The sequence below is a fragment of the Calliphora vicina genome, chromosome 5 (assembly GCF_958450345.1).
Source record: "Calliphora vicina chromosome 5, idCalVici1.1, whole genome shotgun sequence".
Lineage (NCBI taxonomy): Eukaryota > Metazoa > Arthropoda > Insecta > Diptera > Calliphoridae > Calliphora > Calliphora vicina.
This window is the reverse complement of record NC_088784.1, coordinates 92,830,711-92,851,694: the sequence shown is the minus strand read 5'-3', so window position 1 is coordinate 92,851,694 and position 20,984 is coordinate 92,830,711. Positions and strand designations below refer to the sequence as shown.

Below are 20,984 nucleotides of genomic sequence, written 5' to 3'. Positions count from 1 at the left end.
CGTTCTGCGAAACGCCGAGTTCTTGTGAGAGATGCGAAATCATCATCCTCGGAATATCCAGCACACTCTCATGGACACCGGCGATGTTTTCGGCAGATCTTGCGTTTCGTCATCGTGAAACATTTGCTGAAAAACATTTGAGTTTGTTGATGAAAGGGGAAAGAGGAATGGAAAAGGGTACTCTGTTTCATGTATATGAAGTTTTTGTTGAGTATGTCATCCTCATTTCTTCGTTTATATTTGTTTTGTACAGAAATGTAAAAAAACTGAAAAGCAAAAACTTCACTGTGTGGACACGAATGCAATTTCAAAAGAGAATTTAAAAATGTTTTGCAGCTAATGTTTCACAGTGTGGACCGGAACTTACTGAACCTTTATACTCAAATTTTGCGTTTATTCATCGTATTCATTGATGATCATGTGGACTCAAATTTATCTGATCACTTCGAATAGACCTCTCGGTTGAATGACTTGGGAATATTAAATATCACAAAAGTACAAAATAAACCCCACAATAGTCTGCATATTATGGGTTAGGGTTGTGACCGATTTGAAATTTAATAATTTCGAGGAAACTTTTTTTGGTTACACATTTTTTAAAACTATTTCATAAAAGTCAATTTTCTAATATTTAATTTCAGATATGATATGGTCGTTCTTGCCTGTTTTACTTTCGTACTCGTTTCTCGTTTAATATTGAAATTTACGAACCAGTTCTCTTTGAAATTGTTTTCGTTTCACTTATTTCTAAAATACTAACTTCAATGGCCCGCTTTCGAGTTATGATTGCCCACTAATGCTTTAGAGTAAACGTAAATTTACTGATACCAATTCACGCGATAATTTCGTGTGTGAAAATACCAACAAATTGTTGAATAAAAAACGCACCAAAGACAGCACCAGAAGTATAAAGAAGAAAAAAGTCACTTGTTCACTCACTGACTCGCTCGCTCGCCAACCAACTCTTTTAAGCAGTGGCAGTAAAAACAACAATAACAACAGCATAAGGAGAATTTGTGTGAGTGTAGAGCGTGTGACAGCCATCCAGCTATCGAGTGCGAGTAGTAAACAGCAAGAAAACCGGTGGGAAACCCGTCAGTGGTGCGACGTAAACGGATCACAGATCAACGTTTATAAAAGCATTGTAGCCGCCTTCAGTACAAATCAGTCGGTCTAAGAACGTTTCTGCAACGAGAACTGTTGTAACGCATAGAGCAACTCAGTCATCGTCGTCTTCATTTTGTGTCTGTCTCTTGTTATTGTTGTTCTTTTGTTGCTTTTTTTTTTCTTATATTATTTACAATATAATTTGTTGTTGTTGTCATTGTCGTATCTGACGAAAAGTTGAAGGAAAAATAAAGTATTTTGTAGATGAAAATTTCATACAGTGCGTTCGTCGTGTTGATGTGTGTGAAAACAAAGTGTATTTTTATAATAAAAAAGAAAAACAAAAAATAAATATTGTATACTTTAGTTACAATTTATAAGTGTAGTCGATTGTTAGTTAGGATTGTTGTTATTTAGTAGATAAGCCTACCCAGAGATAGTTGGTTGCATCTTACTACCTCTCTACAAAAAAAAATAATACAAAATCATTAAAACAAAATCCAAAAACATTTTGTCGCTCTGGAATATAAAAATATAAATAAATATAAAAAAGAAACAAAATTTCTTGCAGTATAAAAAAAAGATTAAACAAAATAAGTCCAACTGTTGATATAGCTTGACGTGCGTGAATTTTTTTAACAAAATTTTATATTTGTTAAAGAAAAAATACAACAACAATTCACTTAATTTTATAAATAAATTACAAAAAAAAAATATAAAAAAGTATACACAAAAATATTGTATAAAGTGAATGTTTAAATTTATAAAAAAAACGAAATAAATTTCAAATATATTACAAATCTATACAAACTCATAAGAAACGTTGACAAAGTGCTGTGGGAGTTTAACACCTTTTTTTTAAAAAAGGAAAATTCCAAAAAGTATTGAAATCATAAATACTTCATAAAAGTACTTTAAAGTACTAGAAATTAATTAACTAAACTGGCTCAACCAAAGTCCACTATGGTGAAAAATCGCAGATATGATGAGGGTAAGTTGTATATAATATCTAGTTGTTATATATTATTAGTAATGTAAGATTTTCCAATTGGAGTTTTTAGTTTTTTTTTTGTTTCAAAACACGTGTTTTTTGTGTTTTTCTTGTTTAACATTTCTCGGTCTTTGTTATCGTTTGGAGTAGTAGTGCGTTTTATTAAAAAAACGAAAAAAGAAAACAAAATATAAATATTAAAAAATTCATATCAACATGTGGTTGTTAAATACTTGTTCATACACACAACAAGTACACATGTCTTTTTATTTTAAATAATATTAACATTTGCTTTGATACCCTACATTTTAGTATAGTTATGTTAATTGTTAAATAGTGTTTGGTCATTTTCTTTCTGTCTAATCAGAAGTTTTCCATTTAGTAAATGTCTCCCTTAATTTTTCAATCATATCTCATTATTTTATATTTTGGATCATTTGATATTAATGTGCTCTTTGTAGTGCAGAGAAGAGTCAATTGCTTACTTTAAACATTCCAAAGTAATCTAGAATGAAGACATTAGTCACCTAAGTATCTGTAAGTAACCTATTTTCTACTGTACTTTGGCAACGAATCAAGCCAATATCAGATACTCTGTTCCAATGTGAAGCATATCCCAGAGAAATCGTTCTGCATCGATCGAGGCAAATATTAGTCGGACGGGACAGAGTCTGGACTATAAGTCGAGTGAGGCAAAACTTGCCAACCATTTTTTTCTAAATAGTTTTTAACTAGACTTGCCAACCGTCCAGTTTTCGTCGGAACAGACCAGTTTTAGAGTCGAATGTACCGTGCCACGGCGATACTTTGAACGGGACGCCATTTGTCCCGTTTTGAAAAAAAAGCATAAGTTTTTCATTAATTACCACAAAAAATATAAAAAAAAATCAAAAATTGGAAATACCTATATACAAGGATGCTTTATTTTCTAAAAATTGAATATAACTATTTAACAATATATTTAGTGCATTAACTTCTGTGGGTTCCGAAAAAACTCATCAGTAGGGGGCGGATTTATATGCAAATGCATGTATTTTCTCGAACGTCCAAATACAATGTAGACTAATTATATATCCGAATCGCACATTTTGCTGCAAAATGGCATCGATTTGTTAGTGCATATTTTTGCATATTTTATTGATAATGCATATTTTGTTATATTTTACTTCAAAATGTATATTTATAGGCATATTATGCCAATTTTTAATAAAAATATAATTTTTTGTCGTTAATGGGCAATACATTGTTTCGACCAAAAATTTTTTGTCGAATTTGTTATAGAAATAGCAGTAAATGTTATCGACTAACTTCTTTCGACATCGAGAAACTGGCATTAAGTTCTTCATTTCTCTATCAGTAATTGAAAATTATCATTTCAAAACATTATTCTTCAAAAAAGTTTAGTTTTTTTTAAGTATCAAAAATTCATTAAATGTATCGAAAAACATTCATTGCAAATTCGATTTATTATAGATTTCGTTATCGAAAGATTTTGTAACTTCACATACACAGTTACCGCTCCTGACAGTCATTTCCAAGCAGTTCTACGAGACTGTCGTAAACAAGTGATTTTGGATAACTTAGAGACAAATGCGCTACACAATTAACCTTCGCTTTACCAATACCCACCCGGGTTTTTGTTTCGATTTAAATGAAATTTATATTCACTGAACAAATTTTAGAGTTCTATAGAATATAATAGAAACATTTTAAACTTTTTATAAGGTTTTTTTAATTTTTAAAAATTTTGTTCGTCGCATATATGTATAGAAGTGCAGGACCACCCGGGTGGGTATTGGTAAACCATGTACATAAAAAAACCTTTGGTAAAGCAAAGGTTAAAGTCCCTATACTATAGATTACATAGAGACACTTAAGTGGCAATCGTTTTTATGCTAGATTACATGAGATGTATACAGTAACCAATTGACTTCTCTCTGCATTACAAATAGCTCGCCAAATGACCCAAAATATATAAATTGGAATCAGCCAAGTGATCAGATATTATTAACATTTTCCGTCTATAAGGGATATATTTACTAATTGCTTAATTGCTGGGTTATTACGAGATAAAAATTAAGGTTGGATGCTACTTTACAGCACAATCAAAATATTGATGATTTTAAAAGGAAAGTTACAATATAGAAGCTCTAAAGATTATGGCTTTAAGCAAGTATTAATACCAAGATATTACAATTAATATATCCATCGTTTTTTCAGTAGAAAAATTATTTTAAAAATAGTTTTGGAACTTTAATTGTTTAATTCCTGGTATAATTTAAAGATTTCTAACTGTTGGAAACAGTGTTATGCATTTTTTGGACATTTCGAAATCCATACTTAATTATTTTATGTTTCTGCATAAAAATATAAGTGCATATTTTTTAAATTTTTAGGTCATATTTTGATTTTTTTGAAGCATATTTTAGGCGCATATTTTCCAATAATAAATGCATGAAAATCCGCCCCCTACTCATCAGTAAACATTTTTGAACATTCATGATAAATAAATGGCACGATACTCGCTCTAGCCTTTAGTTAAAGCTGAGTTGTTGGGCCATTGAAATGGACTGAGAGTTTGTTGAATTTATAACTTCAAACAATAATAAAAAAAGCTGATAAAAGCGATTAAAAAATAATTTTTAAATTAAGAACTGAAATAATTAAACTTTATTAATTACTAGCTTAACCCGTGCGTTTCGTAGTAAAATAAAATAATGTCAAAAAAAATTTATAAACTATTTTTTAAATGAGGTGAAACAAATTAGTTAAAATTATAAAAAATAAATTTTCAGACAATGTTTGAAAAATCTCTCAATTTTAGTTATCCAGATATTCAAAATTTACTATGTACTTTGTATGGAAGGTTCCACACCCACTGTTCTGATCCAGACAATTTGATTCATACAATGTTTAAATACATTACAATTATAGTACTCCAGATATTCGAAATGAACTATTTACTATGTATGGGAGGTGCCACGCCCACTAATCCAATCCCGACCATTTTCAGCCAAACTATGTAATGAGCTATTCGGACAAAGTTGTCCCATTTTGGAAATTTCAAAAGGTGGCAAGTCTATTTTTAACAGATATTATAACATGTAGGAGAGTTGTCATGATGGAATATTACGGTTTTATGTCCAGCGGCATATTCTGGGCATTTTTCGGCCAAGGCTGGCTTCAACCGAATCAGTTACGATCGGTATAGGCTTCCTGTGATGGTCTGGTCAGATTTGAGTATTTCACCCTTTTGCTCCCACCAAATACAGAGCATTACCTTAGTGCCATGGATATTTGGCTTTGGTGTCGATTCGACTGGTTGGCGATCTCTTATACTTCGGGTTATCGTAGTGGATATATTTTTCATCGCAAGTATTCATTCGGTACAAAATTGATTTTCTTTTATAGCGTTCAAGCATCATTATGGACATGGAAAATCGTGTTTCAATGTCTCTCGGCTTCAATTCGGATGGTACCCAATTTTTCAGCTTTTTAATGAATCCTACTGCTCGCATTTGTTTTGAAATTGCAGTTTGAGTAGCTCCCAATGATTTTGAAAGCTCTGGTTGAGTATTACAAAAATCTTCATGGAGTAATGCCTCCAATTCTCTGTGTTCAAACTTTTTTTTGCAGGCCTGTTTAAATTTTGTATTTTCATTCCATAATTCTACTTTCCCTTTTACACTAAAATTTTTATATTTCATATTATTTGACACGTATGTGCTCCCTGTAGTGCAGAGAGAAGTTAATTTCTTTATACATCCCAGATAATCTAGCGTGAAGACAATTGTCACTTAAGTGTCTCTAAGTAATCTAGAGTGTAGTCACTTTAAACTTATTTTTTTACTAAACTTTAGAAAATACACAGAGAAAACAGATTCGTGATAGTAATCAAATTTGTAGCCAATCGAATGATTCTATCTTAGTGACCGAATTTTACAGTTGTGGCTACACAATTTTAAAAGGTGTAACAAAAGTTTGGTTACTTTAACCGAAATTCTTCTTTGTCAACTGAGTTTCTGTTAATAGAACAGAAAAATTCTATGTGTGCAACCGAATCATTCGATTGCTATCACGAATCTGTTTTTTCTGTGTAGTCATTTGATCCACCAGAAGTGATCTATTGGAGAATCAGATGTCACTGAGTGTTCCATTATAATCTGAAGTGTAGTATGTTAAAATTTTATATATTCATTCCAGTTTAGGGATAAGTCATTTTACTCACTATAAAGTATATAATACTGGGTGTATTATCATTTTACTTGTTAGACCAATCAGTAGTAATTTCAATATTAATAGATATATTTGTATTAAACAAAGTCAATTTACATATTACTGTTCCTTAAAAGTGGCTTTGAAAATCATTTTATATTATACTTTTACTTAAGCCAAGTAATCTTACCTTAGTAGACAAAAGCGAAGTCGATTTTAAATCATTATATCGAACCCTTAGTGGCAAATTATCGTAAGCGATATTTTCTATTTTTTTTTTTTAATTCTGAAATTTAAATTTTATGGACCGACTGATATTGTAGAGTTCTCAGAATATCAAAATTATTAAAAACATTTTACAGTAAATGAATTTTATCGTAGGCGACACACAGTGGCTTAAAAAGGTAAAGAGAGAAATAAATCTGTAACTTCTAAACGGTTTGTCCGGAATGCGCAAAGAGTAAGTGTTGCCGAGTTTATGTTTTGAATATGGACCTCATCGGTCCACCAGGGTCGTGGACAGGGGTACCCAAAGTAGCATACCTCGGGTATGTTAAATTTTTAAAACGTTCCTATTTCTCCGGTTGTTCCGATTTTAAAATCTCTAATAGCTTATGAGATATTCGCATTTGAAAATAAAATTTTCAATATTTTTATCTAACCTACTCCAGTTTTTTTTAATAACAACGGGTCCTAATATTTCCAGATTTTCTCTAAATGCATGTGTCAAATAAAAAATAATTGTTTAAAAATACTCACCGAGTTCAAAGTTACATGCATTTTAATTTAAAAAATTAAAAAAATCGATTTTTCGCCAGTTTTTTGGAAAAATACTTTTTTTTAAGTTATCTAAAAAATTTCTAAGATGATTTATAAAGAGATTATACTTTTTGAGAAGCCATCTTTACATAAAATATTTAAATTTTAATGAAATTGGAATACTTTTGATACCGATTGGACCAGGTCTAACCAAATAATGCCAAAATTCTCGACTAGGATAGACAATATAAAACAAGTAAGAAAGTATGGTCGGTCAAGCCCGCCCATATAATACCCTACACAAAGTAAAAGAGAAAAACATTTTTCTTTTAAAATTTCAATAGTTTATATTTTTGAGTGATTTTCGGAAGTGGGCCTTATATGGGAGCTATGACCAATTGTGGACCGATCACCATGAAATTAGGTCGTGTGATTTATGTCTATATTAAAGTTAACTATGTTGAATTTTGTGCGTATACCAACATTTTTAAGCGATTTTCGGAAGCGGGTCTATATGGGAGCTATGACTAATTATGGACCGATCGTAACAAAATTTGGTGACATGAATTTTGTATATATAAAACTTATTCGGAGCGGAATTTGTGGAGATACATAGATAAATTAAACATTTATGACCGAAAAGTCCAATTTCGGAAGGACATTTGTATGGGGGCTAGGTGAAATAATGGACCGATTTCAGCCAGTTTCAATAGGCTTCGTTCTTGCGCCGAAAAAGTAATATGTACCAAATTTGATCGAAATAATTGTGACCTGTACTCTGCGCACAAAGTTTACATGGACAGCCAGACGGACGGACGGACGGACATCGCTTAATCGACTCAGAAAGTGATTCTAAGTCGATCGGTATACTTTAAGGTGGGTGTTAGACTAATATTTTTGGGCGTTACAAATATCTGCACAAACGCATTACACCCTCCTCACTATGGTGGTGTAGGGTATAAATATAGTAACCCATTTTAGATGACTCAATATGTTCTTAATTATTTCGTAAAGGGTTCCGATAAGCCCGACTCTGATATGGATATTAAGCCAAAAACTAAAAAAATCTCATTTTTGGGTTTTTTTTGGGAATTATGGGATTCCTGATTTGTTTACATTTTTCCATTTTCAAAAGAAAAATCTATATAACAGTAAAATTTCATTAAAAGCTATTCATAAATAAAAATTTAATTTCAATTTGAAAAATTTGTATCTTTGCAAAAACACAATAAGAAGCATTTTTTGTCATATTTTTAAAAAAAGGATTCCATGAATTTTTTAACTGACAAAATTTATAAATATTAGAAACTTATAAAGAAATTCACGAAATTTCCCGACTAAAATTTTTCGGGGACATTTTTCTCTATTAGAAACCATAATGTAAATAAAAATTCATATGAAAATTGTTTCTTACATTGTATAAATCTCATTTGTTCTGAATTTTATTTTTATAATGATATTTATGAGTTTGTTTAATAGAATTTCAGTATTTTTTACCGAGTGGGCCCTATATGAGAAAATTATGTACCGATCTTCTTGTTTGCCATACATACAGTTCCCGACTGGAATGCATTTTCTAGCACGCTACAGATTTGATTATTCTCTGTGTACAAAATTGGAACGATTAGTTAACAAATTATAACTCAATACTTTTCCAATAAACAAATTAATTTACATAATTCAAATATTTGGCATATGTAAGCGCATTTGATGATAAATTCATTGCCAATGATGTCATTTTTTTCACAACTTCCGAGTACTATTATTTTTACTTCTGTGGAAGTTCTTATTTCTCTGGGTTTTTCTAATTACATTTTTTAATTACAATTTTCAAAATATAGAAATAAAACTTTGAATAAATCTACATACTAAATGATTTCTAACACGTTTTTTGGCAACATTTATTTTTTATATAAAATTTCATTCAAATATTTCATTTGAATTTAAAATACATATAAGCAAAAATTATATTTGTTTATAAATATTGTATAAGTCGTATACATATATTAGTATATATCCAAATATTAGCAGACTAAATATTGTCATATGATTTGGAGACATTTATAACAAATGAAAATTTCCACAAAACAACTTGTGCTAGCAATGAAAATGCTTTCTCATAAATAAAATTGAAAATTATTTTTTAGATAAAAAGGAAATATTATTTGTTAAAACTAAATATTATTTTATTTCCAACCTGTTACCAACACCATCTGTAACATAAAGTTTCTAATTTGTCTACGATTTATCAACTATTATTTCACATATCATTATGCAAACTATTTAATCTTTTCTAAAGTTTTCCCTCAACTTTTATAGTTTATACATATATTGTATATATAAAGCGGAAATAAAATTTATATTTGGCCATAAAAAAAATAGTCGGTATAAAATAAAAACAAACAAATATTAGTTTGAAAATAGTCAATTTAATTTGTGTCTCTCAAATGTGCAAACATTTAAACAAATATTGTTGGCTGCAAACAAAATAATTTATCATAACTATTTAAGGCAATAGCGCAACAATTGTTTTGATATTAAAACAATTGTTGTGAATTTATATTTATAAGGAAAAGAAATGTTATAAAATACAATCGTAAGAATGATTTCAAATAAAATAAGTTTAGAAAGTATTCTTATGCACTTGAAAACAAAGTAATATTGGTATTTGCTTTAACACCCTTTACTCAATTTGGGAATTAAATGCTTATGAGGGATTTTAGTGGTGCCCTACGCCACCAATCGAGGTGAATATTTTTCATTTTGTGTACAACATTTAGAAATATTCATTAAAGTGAACAAAATCATATTTCTTGTTAAATTTTAAGCCAATTTGGCTAAATACATAAATCTGTGTGTGTAAATCACACTTACATCCAAACTACAAAACCGATGTTAATGAGATTAATACAGAATGTTCCTCATTGTCCTAGGTAATTCGGTATTGAAAACCAGCCAAATCTGTTGAATAGAAAAAATGTTATAAAACTGCGAACAAATTTTATATTGGTGTATGACTTAAAAAAGCGGGATTTACAAAAGATGGCGTATCTTTCGAACGCGGTTTTTGTTTGTAATAATTCATATGTCATTTTGAAGGGTACATATCTGTCATTTATACCCACTTAGTTATAGAACATTATAGTCTAAACAACAAGGTTTTTTATTGCTTCAAAAATATCGATTTTAGTCATATTTGGGAAGTTTTGCTTTACTTCTTTAATTTGAAATAAAGTGCCACTGAAGCACACTAATTGCTCTCAAAATTTTATAGTGACTGTGGTCCATTGGTTTCAACGTGAGAGATAAGGTTTGTTCGGTGCAGAAGTTGTGATTTTGACACGAACGACAAAGGTCGCCCAGACCAAGAATTGAAGGCATTACTTCATGAAAATTGTTATTATACTCAACATGAATTCGCAAAATCATTGGGAGTTACTCAAGCAGCAATTTCAAAACAAATGTGAGCAGCTGGATTCATCAAAAAACAGAGAAATTGTCTACCAAACGAATTGAATCTGAGAGAACTTGAAAAACGATTTTGCATGTCCGAAATGATGTTTGAACGCTATAAATAAAAGAAAATCTTTTTTGCACTAAATCATTACTTGCGATGAAAATTGGATATAGTACGATAAGCCGAAGCGTAAGAGATCGTATATGAAGCCCGACCAACCAGTCGCATCGACAATAAAGCCAAATATCCAGAGCAAAAGAGTCCTTGCTATTATGAGCTGCTGAACGGGGAACTTGTAGCGAACACAACTGATTCGTTTGTTTATTATTTTAATTTTTAATTTTTGTCACCCACTGTTAGAATTTAGATTTCTATCTTTACTACGTGACATTTGGACAGCTTTTTTTCTTTAATGTTGGAATATTTTTTATAAATAAAAAGACTTATTTAAAAAAAAAAATTCTTTAATATAAATTTTTATTTAAACTATAGGTAAAAATTCTGATTACAAAATTAGTTTACAAAAAAACTAAACTACACCAACGACCTTCTCTTGAATTAAATACTTGAATGAAATTTGTTTTCTTTTATAAAAGTATTTATTTATATTTTTTTTCTATTTCAATTGTCATTGTATAAACAAAATTATATGTAGTGTTTTTTTTATCTACTATTTGTTTAAAAGCAAAATAAAATAAATTTATACTATTTAAAAATAAAACACTGTCTTTATTTATAATAGCTCTTTTTTGATTTTTATAAGAAGGAAAGACAAAAATTATTATGTGTGAAACAAATTTAAGTTTTTTTTTTTTTTTGGAAAGAGAGCGATTTTTTGTATATATTTTGTTTTAAAGAAAAAAGCACGTGCATGCGTCATGTCCGCCTGCCTCATCGTCATGCACTGTTCAATATACTGTAGTAATAAATAAAGCTTAATGCTGTTTTGTTTCACAAAAAGTAACAAAAATTTAAAAAAATATATATATAATTTTTAAAATAAAATATTAGGGATAATCATGGCAAAGTGTTTTCATAACATATAAATATTTAAATTAAACAAATATTAATTTAAATAAAAATATTTTCCAGTCAAATTTGAAAATTTGTTCTAAAAATTTTAAAACTTTTAGTTAAAATACTCTGCTACAAACTGTGATTACCCTTATTGCGTATTAATAATTGTTTAAAATTAATTTATGAGAGCAAATTTGTATTTGTGAATTTATTTGATTTTGCCATTCAAAATTTGTGAAATGAAAAACATTAGTCACAAAAGAATAACTAAAAAAAAATTCAATAAATTACTTAATAAATACTATTAAAAATAAAAAAAAATTATAAAGAAAACTGCAGTAAATCGAAGTCATAGTAAAGAAAACTAATTATTTTTTAATATAAATTAAGAAAATTCACTACAACTTTTCTAAGAGTGTATGTAATGCCTGTAAGAGCTTTTAAGAAATGTGTGATATTTAAGAGAGAAATATATGCAGCTTGATAAGAGCAATAAAATCGAGTAATGGCAAACTCTTTTTCATGTTTGTATATAATTTGCGACTGCATAAACATTAGAGAATTATATATAGAGACGAGACATTCGTTTTGTCAAACAAAATAATATAAATTATCCCAGCAGTTAATATTTTGGATCATTTGACACGTATGTGCTCAATTGTCACTTAAGTGTCTCTATGTAATCTAGAGTGTAGTTACTTTAAATATTTATTTGGTATTGAACTATTTTGTGAGTAATTCGTATAAAATGGTTTAGTACAAATTGTGTTGATATAATTCTCATACAGTTTATATTCCTTTTACTTATGTAAACTGACATCCCATGTAAGAAGCGAGAAGTCAATTGTCACTTTAGTGTCTTTAAGTAACCTAGAGTGTAGTCACTTTGAATGTTTATTTTGTACTGCACTTTAAAAAGTAGTAATCTATTGGAGAGTTGTCGGAGGAAGGTTTGTTTAAAATTTTTTTAAGACATGTGAGGTGACGTGTTAAAATGACTAGTCACGTAGCTAGTTGTTACCATAAATGATAGGTAAAATCACTAGTTCGGGAAATCAGAGATATTTTTAATATAAATCCAATTAGATTTATTATTGGGTGTATGACTCAAAAATTTTTAGCTTTTATTTTGAAACATTTGTCCATGAGCCATGACCTTTTTCCATTTTTGTGGCAACATATGGATTCCGAGCCGAAAGAACTGCTCATATTTTGAGGCCAAGAACTAATCATGCCAATATCGGATATTCTGAGGATTCCAGAGAGAGCGTTCTGCATCGATTGAAACAAATAGTAGTCTGAATATAAGACGGGTGAGGCAAAACTTCTCCACCACTTCTTTCTAAATAGTTTTTAACAGATATTGCAACATGTGCCCGAGCGTTAACATGATGGAATATTATGGTTTCATGTCTGGTCGCATATTCTGGGCGTTTTTTGGTCAATGCTCTCTTCAAACAAATCAGTTGCTTTCAATAAAGGTTCTCTGTAATGGTCTGGTCAGATATTGGCATGATTAGTTCTTGGCCTCAAAATATGAGCAGTTGTCGATACAGCTGTCGATACAGCTGGTTGGTCGGGCTTCACAAATCGCTTCGGCATATTATAATGGATCCATTTTTCAACGCAGGTAATGATAATTCGGTATAAACATGATCTTCTTTTAAATCGTTCGAGCATAATTCCGTTCACCCAATTTTCTTGCTTTTGGATGAATCCTGCTGCTCGCAAACGTTTTGAAATTTCTGCTTGAGTAGCTCCTATTGATTTTGCAAGATCTTGTTGAGTTTTACACCAATCTTCGTGAAGTAATGCCTACAATTCTGTGTCTTCAAACTTTTTTGGCTGGCCTGGGCAATCTTTGTCTTCCGTATCAAAATTACCACTTTTAAACCTCACAAACCATCTCTCGCATGTTGAAAACCGATGGAACACGATCACCATAAGCTTCGATGAGCAATCGGTGTGCTTTGCGGCACTTGTTTTTTCAAATAAAAGATGTCAAGCAAAACTTCACGCATATGACGCTTTGTTAGCACAAAATTCGAAATTTTCTAAGCAAAATAAAAATGTTCTTTGCACTATAATGTTCAATAGCTGTGTGAGAATAAATGGCAGATACGTACCCATCAAAATGACATATATATTATTAAAAACATAAACCGCGTTCAAAAGAATGATTCTGCCTTAGTGGAATGGTTAACAAATGTTTGGTTGTTTCAATCGAAATTCGTCTTTATCAACTGACTTTCTGTTGACAGTACCAAAGAAGTCTATTTGTGCAATCGAATCATTCGATTGGCAACAAATTCGGTTGCTGCTATGAATTTATTTTCTCTGTGTATATTTTTAAGAATTTCAATACCGATAAGGAAATAAAAAGTTTGGGGATATTTTAAATAATTTTAGAAATAAGTCCTCCAAAATATAAACAGTTTCTACTGGTACATCTGTTTTTATAAATTCATTTAATAATTTTTAAAAATATATATTTGCAATTCATTCAATTTTAAAATCTTTGCATTCTTAGTGTTAAGTCCTAAAATAAGAAAATTTCACTGTCATTGCTAAAGATAAAAAAAAAATAAATAAACAAGCAAACAACTTTATCACGTGCCCATATTGCACTCAAAATTGTTCTTATTTAACCACAAAAAATATGTTAAAACCCACCCATAAAAGTTCATTCGCATTTATGACTAAAGCTTGTAAAAGAAATCGTTTCTTTTGCCAAAATAAACATAAATATTATACAAGTATAAGAAGTAAATAACGAAAACAGAGATATACAAAAGTAACAAAAAAAATCTAAAAACAAAAAAAAATAAATGATCATTAAAATGATTTAAATTATTTGGAATTGCTGCTATTATTGGAACCAAATTGGCGAATAAATTGAAACACATGTAGGGATAAAAAATTAAAAAAAAAAATTATCACAACTCAATTAATATTAATTAAAGATATTTTAGTTGAATTCATTTAGTGTGAAAACAAATAATTTAGCTTAATTTTGCAAATGTTTTCAGAGAATTTTTGTTTTTAATACAAAAAGAAAAAAATTTACATAATTCAATTTCAATTCTAACTAACAGGTTAATAAACTACCTTGTAAAATCTTAACTGCAGTGTTTTTTCTCTTGCAGTTTTTATAACTTGACCGTATTTATTTTTTTGTGGAGTTTTTCTTATTGTGTTGTTAAATTAAGATTGATTTTACTTAAAGCAATAACGATTATTAATCACGGGTTTTGTTTTCACATGTTTTGAAAAAAAATAAATCTAAAGAAATATTGCTTTAACAAAAACTGACCATTAAGCTTCAATGGCAAATTTGTTTTCCATTTGTTAATATAATTCTGAATGAAACTTATTTTGTGAATGAAATAATTTTTTTTTTAGAAATCTGATTAATTTTCTGTGCTTTAAAATGAATTTGAAGATTATACCCTTCAACGTGAAGGGCAAGGTTATATTTAAGTTTGTCATTGCGTTTGTAATTTCTAAATTTTTCATTTGCGAACCCATATAAATATATATTCTGGATCATTATATATAGCAGAGTCGATATAGCCATGTCCGTCTGTATGTTGAAATAAACATTCCGTAGCCCCCAAATAACTTTTATACATGATTCACACATCAATATATCCGCTATAAACCCGGTTCAGCTCCCGGTTCAGAAATAAACCACGACGACCTCGAATTTTTACCTATTTTTGATCTATAGCTGGATTACTAAGTCACTAATATAGACAATATGGATATGAAATGATAGCTATTTTGATATACAATCAGGAAAAAACCAAAAAAAACATTATGAATTTTTTTTCAATAAGAATTAAAAATAAGTAAGAAAGTATGGTCGGTCAAGCCCGACCATATAATACCCTAAACTAAGTAAAAGAGCAAAAACATTTTTCTTTTAAAATTTCAATAATTTATATTTTTGAGTGATTTTCGGAAGTGGGCCTTATATGGGGGCTATGACCAATTATGGACCGATCACCATGAAATTAGGTCGTGTGATTTATGTCTATATGGGAGTTTACTATGTTGAATTTTGTGAGTATACCAAAATTTTTAAGCGATTTATGCACTTTAAAGTGATTTTCGGAAGCGGGTCTATATGGGAGCTATGACTAATTATTTACCGATCGTAACAAAATTTGGTGACATGAATTTTGTATATATAAAACTTATTTGGAGCGCAATTTGTGGAGATACATTTATAAATTAAACATTTATGACCGATAAAGTCCAATTTCGGAAGGACATTTGTATGGGGACTAGGGGAAATAATGGACCGATTTCAGCCAGTTTCAATAGGCTTAGTCCTTGGGCCGAAAAAATAATATTTACCACATTTTATCGAAATATCTTCAAAATTGCGACCAGTACTTTGCGCACAAGGTTTATATGGACAGCCAGCCAACCAGACCTACAGACGACATCGTTTAATCGACTCTGAAAGTGATTCTAAGTCGATCGGTATACTTTAAGGTGGGTGTTTGGTTAGGGGTTTACAAACATCTGCATATACGCATAATACCCTCCCCACTATGGTGATGTAGGGTATAAAAATGGCTGAGTTATAAGAAAGAAACCACGACGACCTCAATTTTTTACCTATTTTTGATCTATAGCTGAATTACTAATATAGACAATATGGATATGAAATTATAGCTACAATGGGTCAAAATCGGGAGAAATATTTTTTAACCGAAATGTTTTTTCAATAAAAATTAAAAAACAAATTTTCCATCAAATTTGTTTTACTAATAAAATACAAAATTTTTAAAAAATTTTGAAGAAAAATAATTTAAAAAAAAGTAGAAAAAAAATTCGGGAATTTTATGTAATTTTCAATAATTATTTCCTCTTATTAAAAACGGTACATGAAACTTATGAATGACTTGTTTTTTATTAAATTATTCTTACAAAACAATTAATCAATTGCTTTTTTTATTAATGGATGTCAAAAATTAAGATGAATTTTGATGTTTCTTTGTTAAATTGCATTAAAAAGAAAAAGATCTTTGTTAATTTTAATTAACACAAAAAAAAATTATTTTAAATTCCAGCACATGTCAATTTTTTTCCAAAAAAAATATTTTTCCAGATTTTTATCATTTTTTGTCAGCGTTATATTGAAAACAACTTTTGTTGAAATTTCAGCAAAAATTTTTTTTGGTGAAATTTTTTTTTCCCAAAAAAATATTTTTCCCGATTTTTACCAATTATTGGCCCAAGTTTGTTTAGCGTTATATACGACATTGGAAAGGCCTTTGAAATATCTATCATTAGATACCCATATTGTCTATGTTAATTACTTACGAGTCGTTATCAACATATAGTTTAAAAATAGGTAAAAAACTTGAGGTACTCGTGGTTTTTTGCTTATATCTTAGCCATTTGGGGGCCGATTTGATCGATTTTTAAAATCCACCTATGTTAGACTATGGCGAATATACTGGTGTATCAATTATATCTATAAGTTATTTGAGGGCTTAGGAAAGTAGATTTCAACATACAGACGGGCAAATTTCGCAAATGAAAAATGTAGAAATTACCAGTCATGATGAAGAGCATAGGGTAGATCTAGAGCCGCAACTGAGAGTAAAAATAATTACTCTCTCCAAAATTTTATGGCTGACACAACAACAAAATTCATTGTTTTTGACAACAGACTTAGGTGATTTGTCTCTTAGTATCTCTTTTATGAATATTGTATTATATGGTGAAGGGTTAAAACAAAAACTTCATTCAAAATTTGTAAAATTTATAAATATTTAATATTGATAAGTTGAATAAATTCAATAAATTACTTAGTAAAAACCTCCTAAATATTATATATCTTTATGACTTTCTAAAAGTAACCAACAAATATTTCGATTTTAATATCGATCGATATCAATTCATAATTTATATCACAAATATTCTTATTAGATTATTTAAGCGGCTAAAAAATTAAGTTATGGAACAACATTTACTTATTGTTGGGATTTAATCTTATCTTTGGCAATTAAAATCAATAATTTTTTAATTGAGAATTATAAAAAATAAATGAAATAATCATAATTGGCAATCGTCTAATGATATGGCGAAAAAAAAATACATTGATTACAATAAAAACTCTACAAGTCTTCATCAATTATAATTATTATAATGAAGTGTTTTGGGGAAAATAAAAAAAAAAATAAAGACAAATAAAGAACAGGGACGGCTGCAAGGGGAAGAAATTTATAGAAATATGGAAAATCAGAAAACGCCGAAAATTATTTTAGAAAAAGTTGTTGAAATTGTAACTAACTCAAACTAATTAAATGTTAATTTCTTTGGCAAAATCATGTACTTTTAAGCCATATCTATACAATGTATCTTTATGCTTTCAAACAAATTCTAAGGCAACACCTGTTGCGTTTCCTTAAAATTATTGCAAACTGTAGTACACATTGTTTGTTATAAAAATATAAAATTTTCTTTGTTTTTTTTTTCTACTCAAAGAAAATTCCTTAATAATTGTTTAGCACCTTTTAAAAGAAAAATTCTAAAATAATAGTTTGTAATCACAATATCTATACACTATCGGTCTTCGTCTTCCAACTACCAAAACATAAAGCACATAATTGGCGCCTCAAGCAAAAATGGCAAGAAAATAACAATTCAGCCAGTTAAAAATAGACTCAATTGTCAATTTTTAGAAGTCATACATAAACAATGTGCAAAATAAATAACAATTTATGTATAAACAAAGCAAAAAAAAGACAGAGAATTATATTTGAGAATGTCTACGAATGAAGAAAAAAATCTCCACACGTGCATAGGAGCTAAACAAATTGTTGTTGGATGGATGGATAAATGGCTGGGCTGGTGGGTTTTTTTTGTTTAAATGCATTAAGACGCACACGACTTAACAGAAATAACAAATAAGTGCAGCAGAAGAGAAAAATAACAGGTAGAACAGGTAGTTAAAGTGACTGACAGACAGACATTTCGACATTTAAACAAAACGCCAGCAAGAAGAACGGACGGAGTCTGAGCGACTAGCATGTGATATACTTTGATGACACACCTTTAACAATTGGCAAAACAAGCCAGCAGTTAAGCAAGTACACAATCTACTAATTGATTATTAACGTCTGATCACTTGACTAACTCCAATTTATATATTTTGGATCATTTGACACTTATGTGCTTTGTAGTGCAGAGAAAAGTCAATTGATTACTTTATACATCCCAGGTAATCCAGCCTGAAGATAATTGTCACTTAAGTGTCTCTAAGTAATCTTAATCAGGACTACTTTTGCCCAAATTTGTAGAAATTTTGTTCAGTTTAGGTTCTTTAATTTTAATTTTTTTGAAAATTGTATACAAATCCATAAATATGGTGGCCACTAAGGCGATGCGTTACCAAATTAATGTTGAAATTAATATACCTCAAACTCTTGTTTAATGGGTGGTTAGAAAAATATAAAATCCTACATTTTTGCGGTGGGCTGGCTGGTTCTTTTTGCTTTAACTCTTTCAGAGAGAGTAAAATTCTTAACGAAAATTACATGTATGTATAAAATGTAAACAACAAATGAAAAATGTAGGGTTGTAGGTAGGGTGCTAAGACTAAGTAATACAAAATTTCGAATAACGAGAACCCGTGCCGTTAAAAAATATGTATCTGCACGCAGAGAAAAAATATAGTTGGACATGTTTACCATAACCATTTCAACATTTTTATAAGCTTTTTAACTATATTATTGTCACTGTAATTATGTATATGATTGTAGTAATCATAACATGATTGTAGAAAATAAATATATATTTTTATGCTGTAATACTTCACCATATTGTGTTGTTTTCGAATTATGGGTGTCATACTCTAAGAACAACATATGATTGCCATAAACATATATTTATTTACTACAATCATATATATGATTGCTACAATCATGTGAGTGGTAACTTAAACATATTAGTGTTTACCCGATGTTAAAACTTTTGATTTAACAAGAGTTCTAAAAACAGTAAATCTATTTTTTAAGGGCAGATCTAAGGAATATATATACATACTTTTTTTACATGTTATCAAATACATATACCTTTATTTATTAGTATTTGTTTGTGTATATGGATGTATTTGACACACTATGAGTTTAAAAATAGTTTATATATTATAGTCTGTCCTACAAGGCTGGTAATATTTACTTGGTTATTATCAGTGAAAAACAAATAACCAACAACTACAACAATAACAACAATAAAGTCAACATTCAACCAAAAACCATAAAGCCAAGAAAAATCAACATTAAACATGTTCAACATGGTTGTTTACAAACTCAGAGCTGCCAACTTTAATTACATATTATGTGTTAACAATACCCAGAAAATCCAATAAATCATGAACAAATTTACATTTCCTATGATTTAACATAAAACAAGTTAGAACGGTATTTTCGGCTTTGCCGAATCTTAAATACCCTCCACCTGCATACATATTTTTTAGGTTGATATATATGGTAGCTATAATCAATTATAGGCCGATCATCATAGAATTAGGTATAGCGATTTTGGTATATATGGGGATTATTTATGACGACTTTCAACTTAATAGCGATATTTATAAGTTATTTATGCTAATTTAAGTGATTTTCGGAAGTGAACTTTATGTGGTCAAATATGGGCCGATACACAAAAAAAATTAGTGTTGTGATTTCTTTTAGCTCGAAACTTATTTTTGCTGAATTTTGTATGGTACTGCACTTTTGTAGACACTTATAGACCATAGAACCCTATTTCGGGAAGAAATTTGTATGGGGGCTAGGAGAAATCATGAACCAATTCTTATAATTTTCACCAGAGGTAGTCCTTTTATTATAAAAATAACGTGTGTAAAGTTTTATGGTATTATCTGCAATATATTTACACAAATAACCAAAAATATGTGAAAATTGTAATTTTTTTTTTAGGTTGTCTCACATTTTGGTTCATAGCTCTGGTTCTACTGAACCGATTTTGCTTAATTTCAATACCAAACTGCTTAGCACAACAATAAACATATTTTTTGCAAGTCTACCAATTTTGTTTGCGTATTTTGGACGTGAGCGTGTTTTACACAGACGGACAGACATACGGACAGACAGACGGACATGGCTCAATCGACTTAGAATTTCATAAGGATCAAGAAAATATATACTTTGTTGGGTTTCAGATGAACATTTCTCAATGTTACACACGGAATGACAAACTTATATATATCCTCATTCACCACTTGTGGTGGTGGAGGGTATAAAAATTGGACTTTAATATGTATAAACACTAGGGTGGCCCTGATTTTGCACTGGAATTTCGATGCTAACAAGGTCTCCGTTACCTAAAAATCAAATTTTGAAAATTGTAGCTATGGTTTAAATATAAAATTTTCTGAAATCGATAAAAAAAATC

At 29.6% G+C, this 20,984-nt stretch overlaps 1 protein-coding gene across 1 annotated transcript in view; it reads left to right on the top strand.

The window, feature by feature from the left end:
- The first annotated feature begins 1,090 nt into the window (after positions 1 to 1,090).
- The window catches only part of LOC135961038 (putative inorganic phosphate cotransporter), a 31,406-nt gene continuing 11,512 nt past the window's right edge, over positions 1,091 to 20,984 (top strand). The window contains exon 1 of the mRNA XM_065512503.1: positions 1,091 to 2,098. Coding sequence (XP_065368575.1) covers positions 2,071 to 2,098 — 28 coding nt within the window. The 5' untranslated portion in view covers positions 1,091 to 2,070. The remainder of the gene's footprint in view (positions 2,099 to 20,984) is intronic.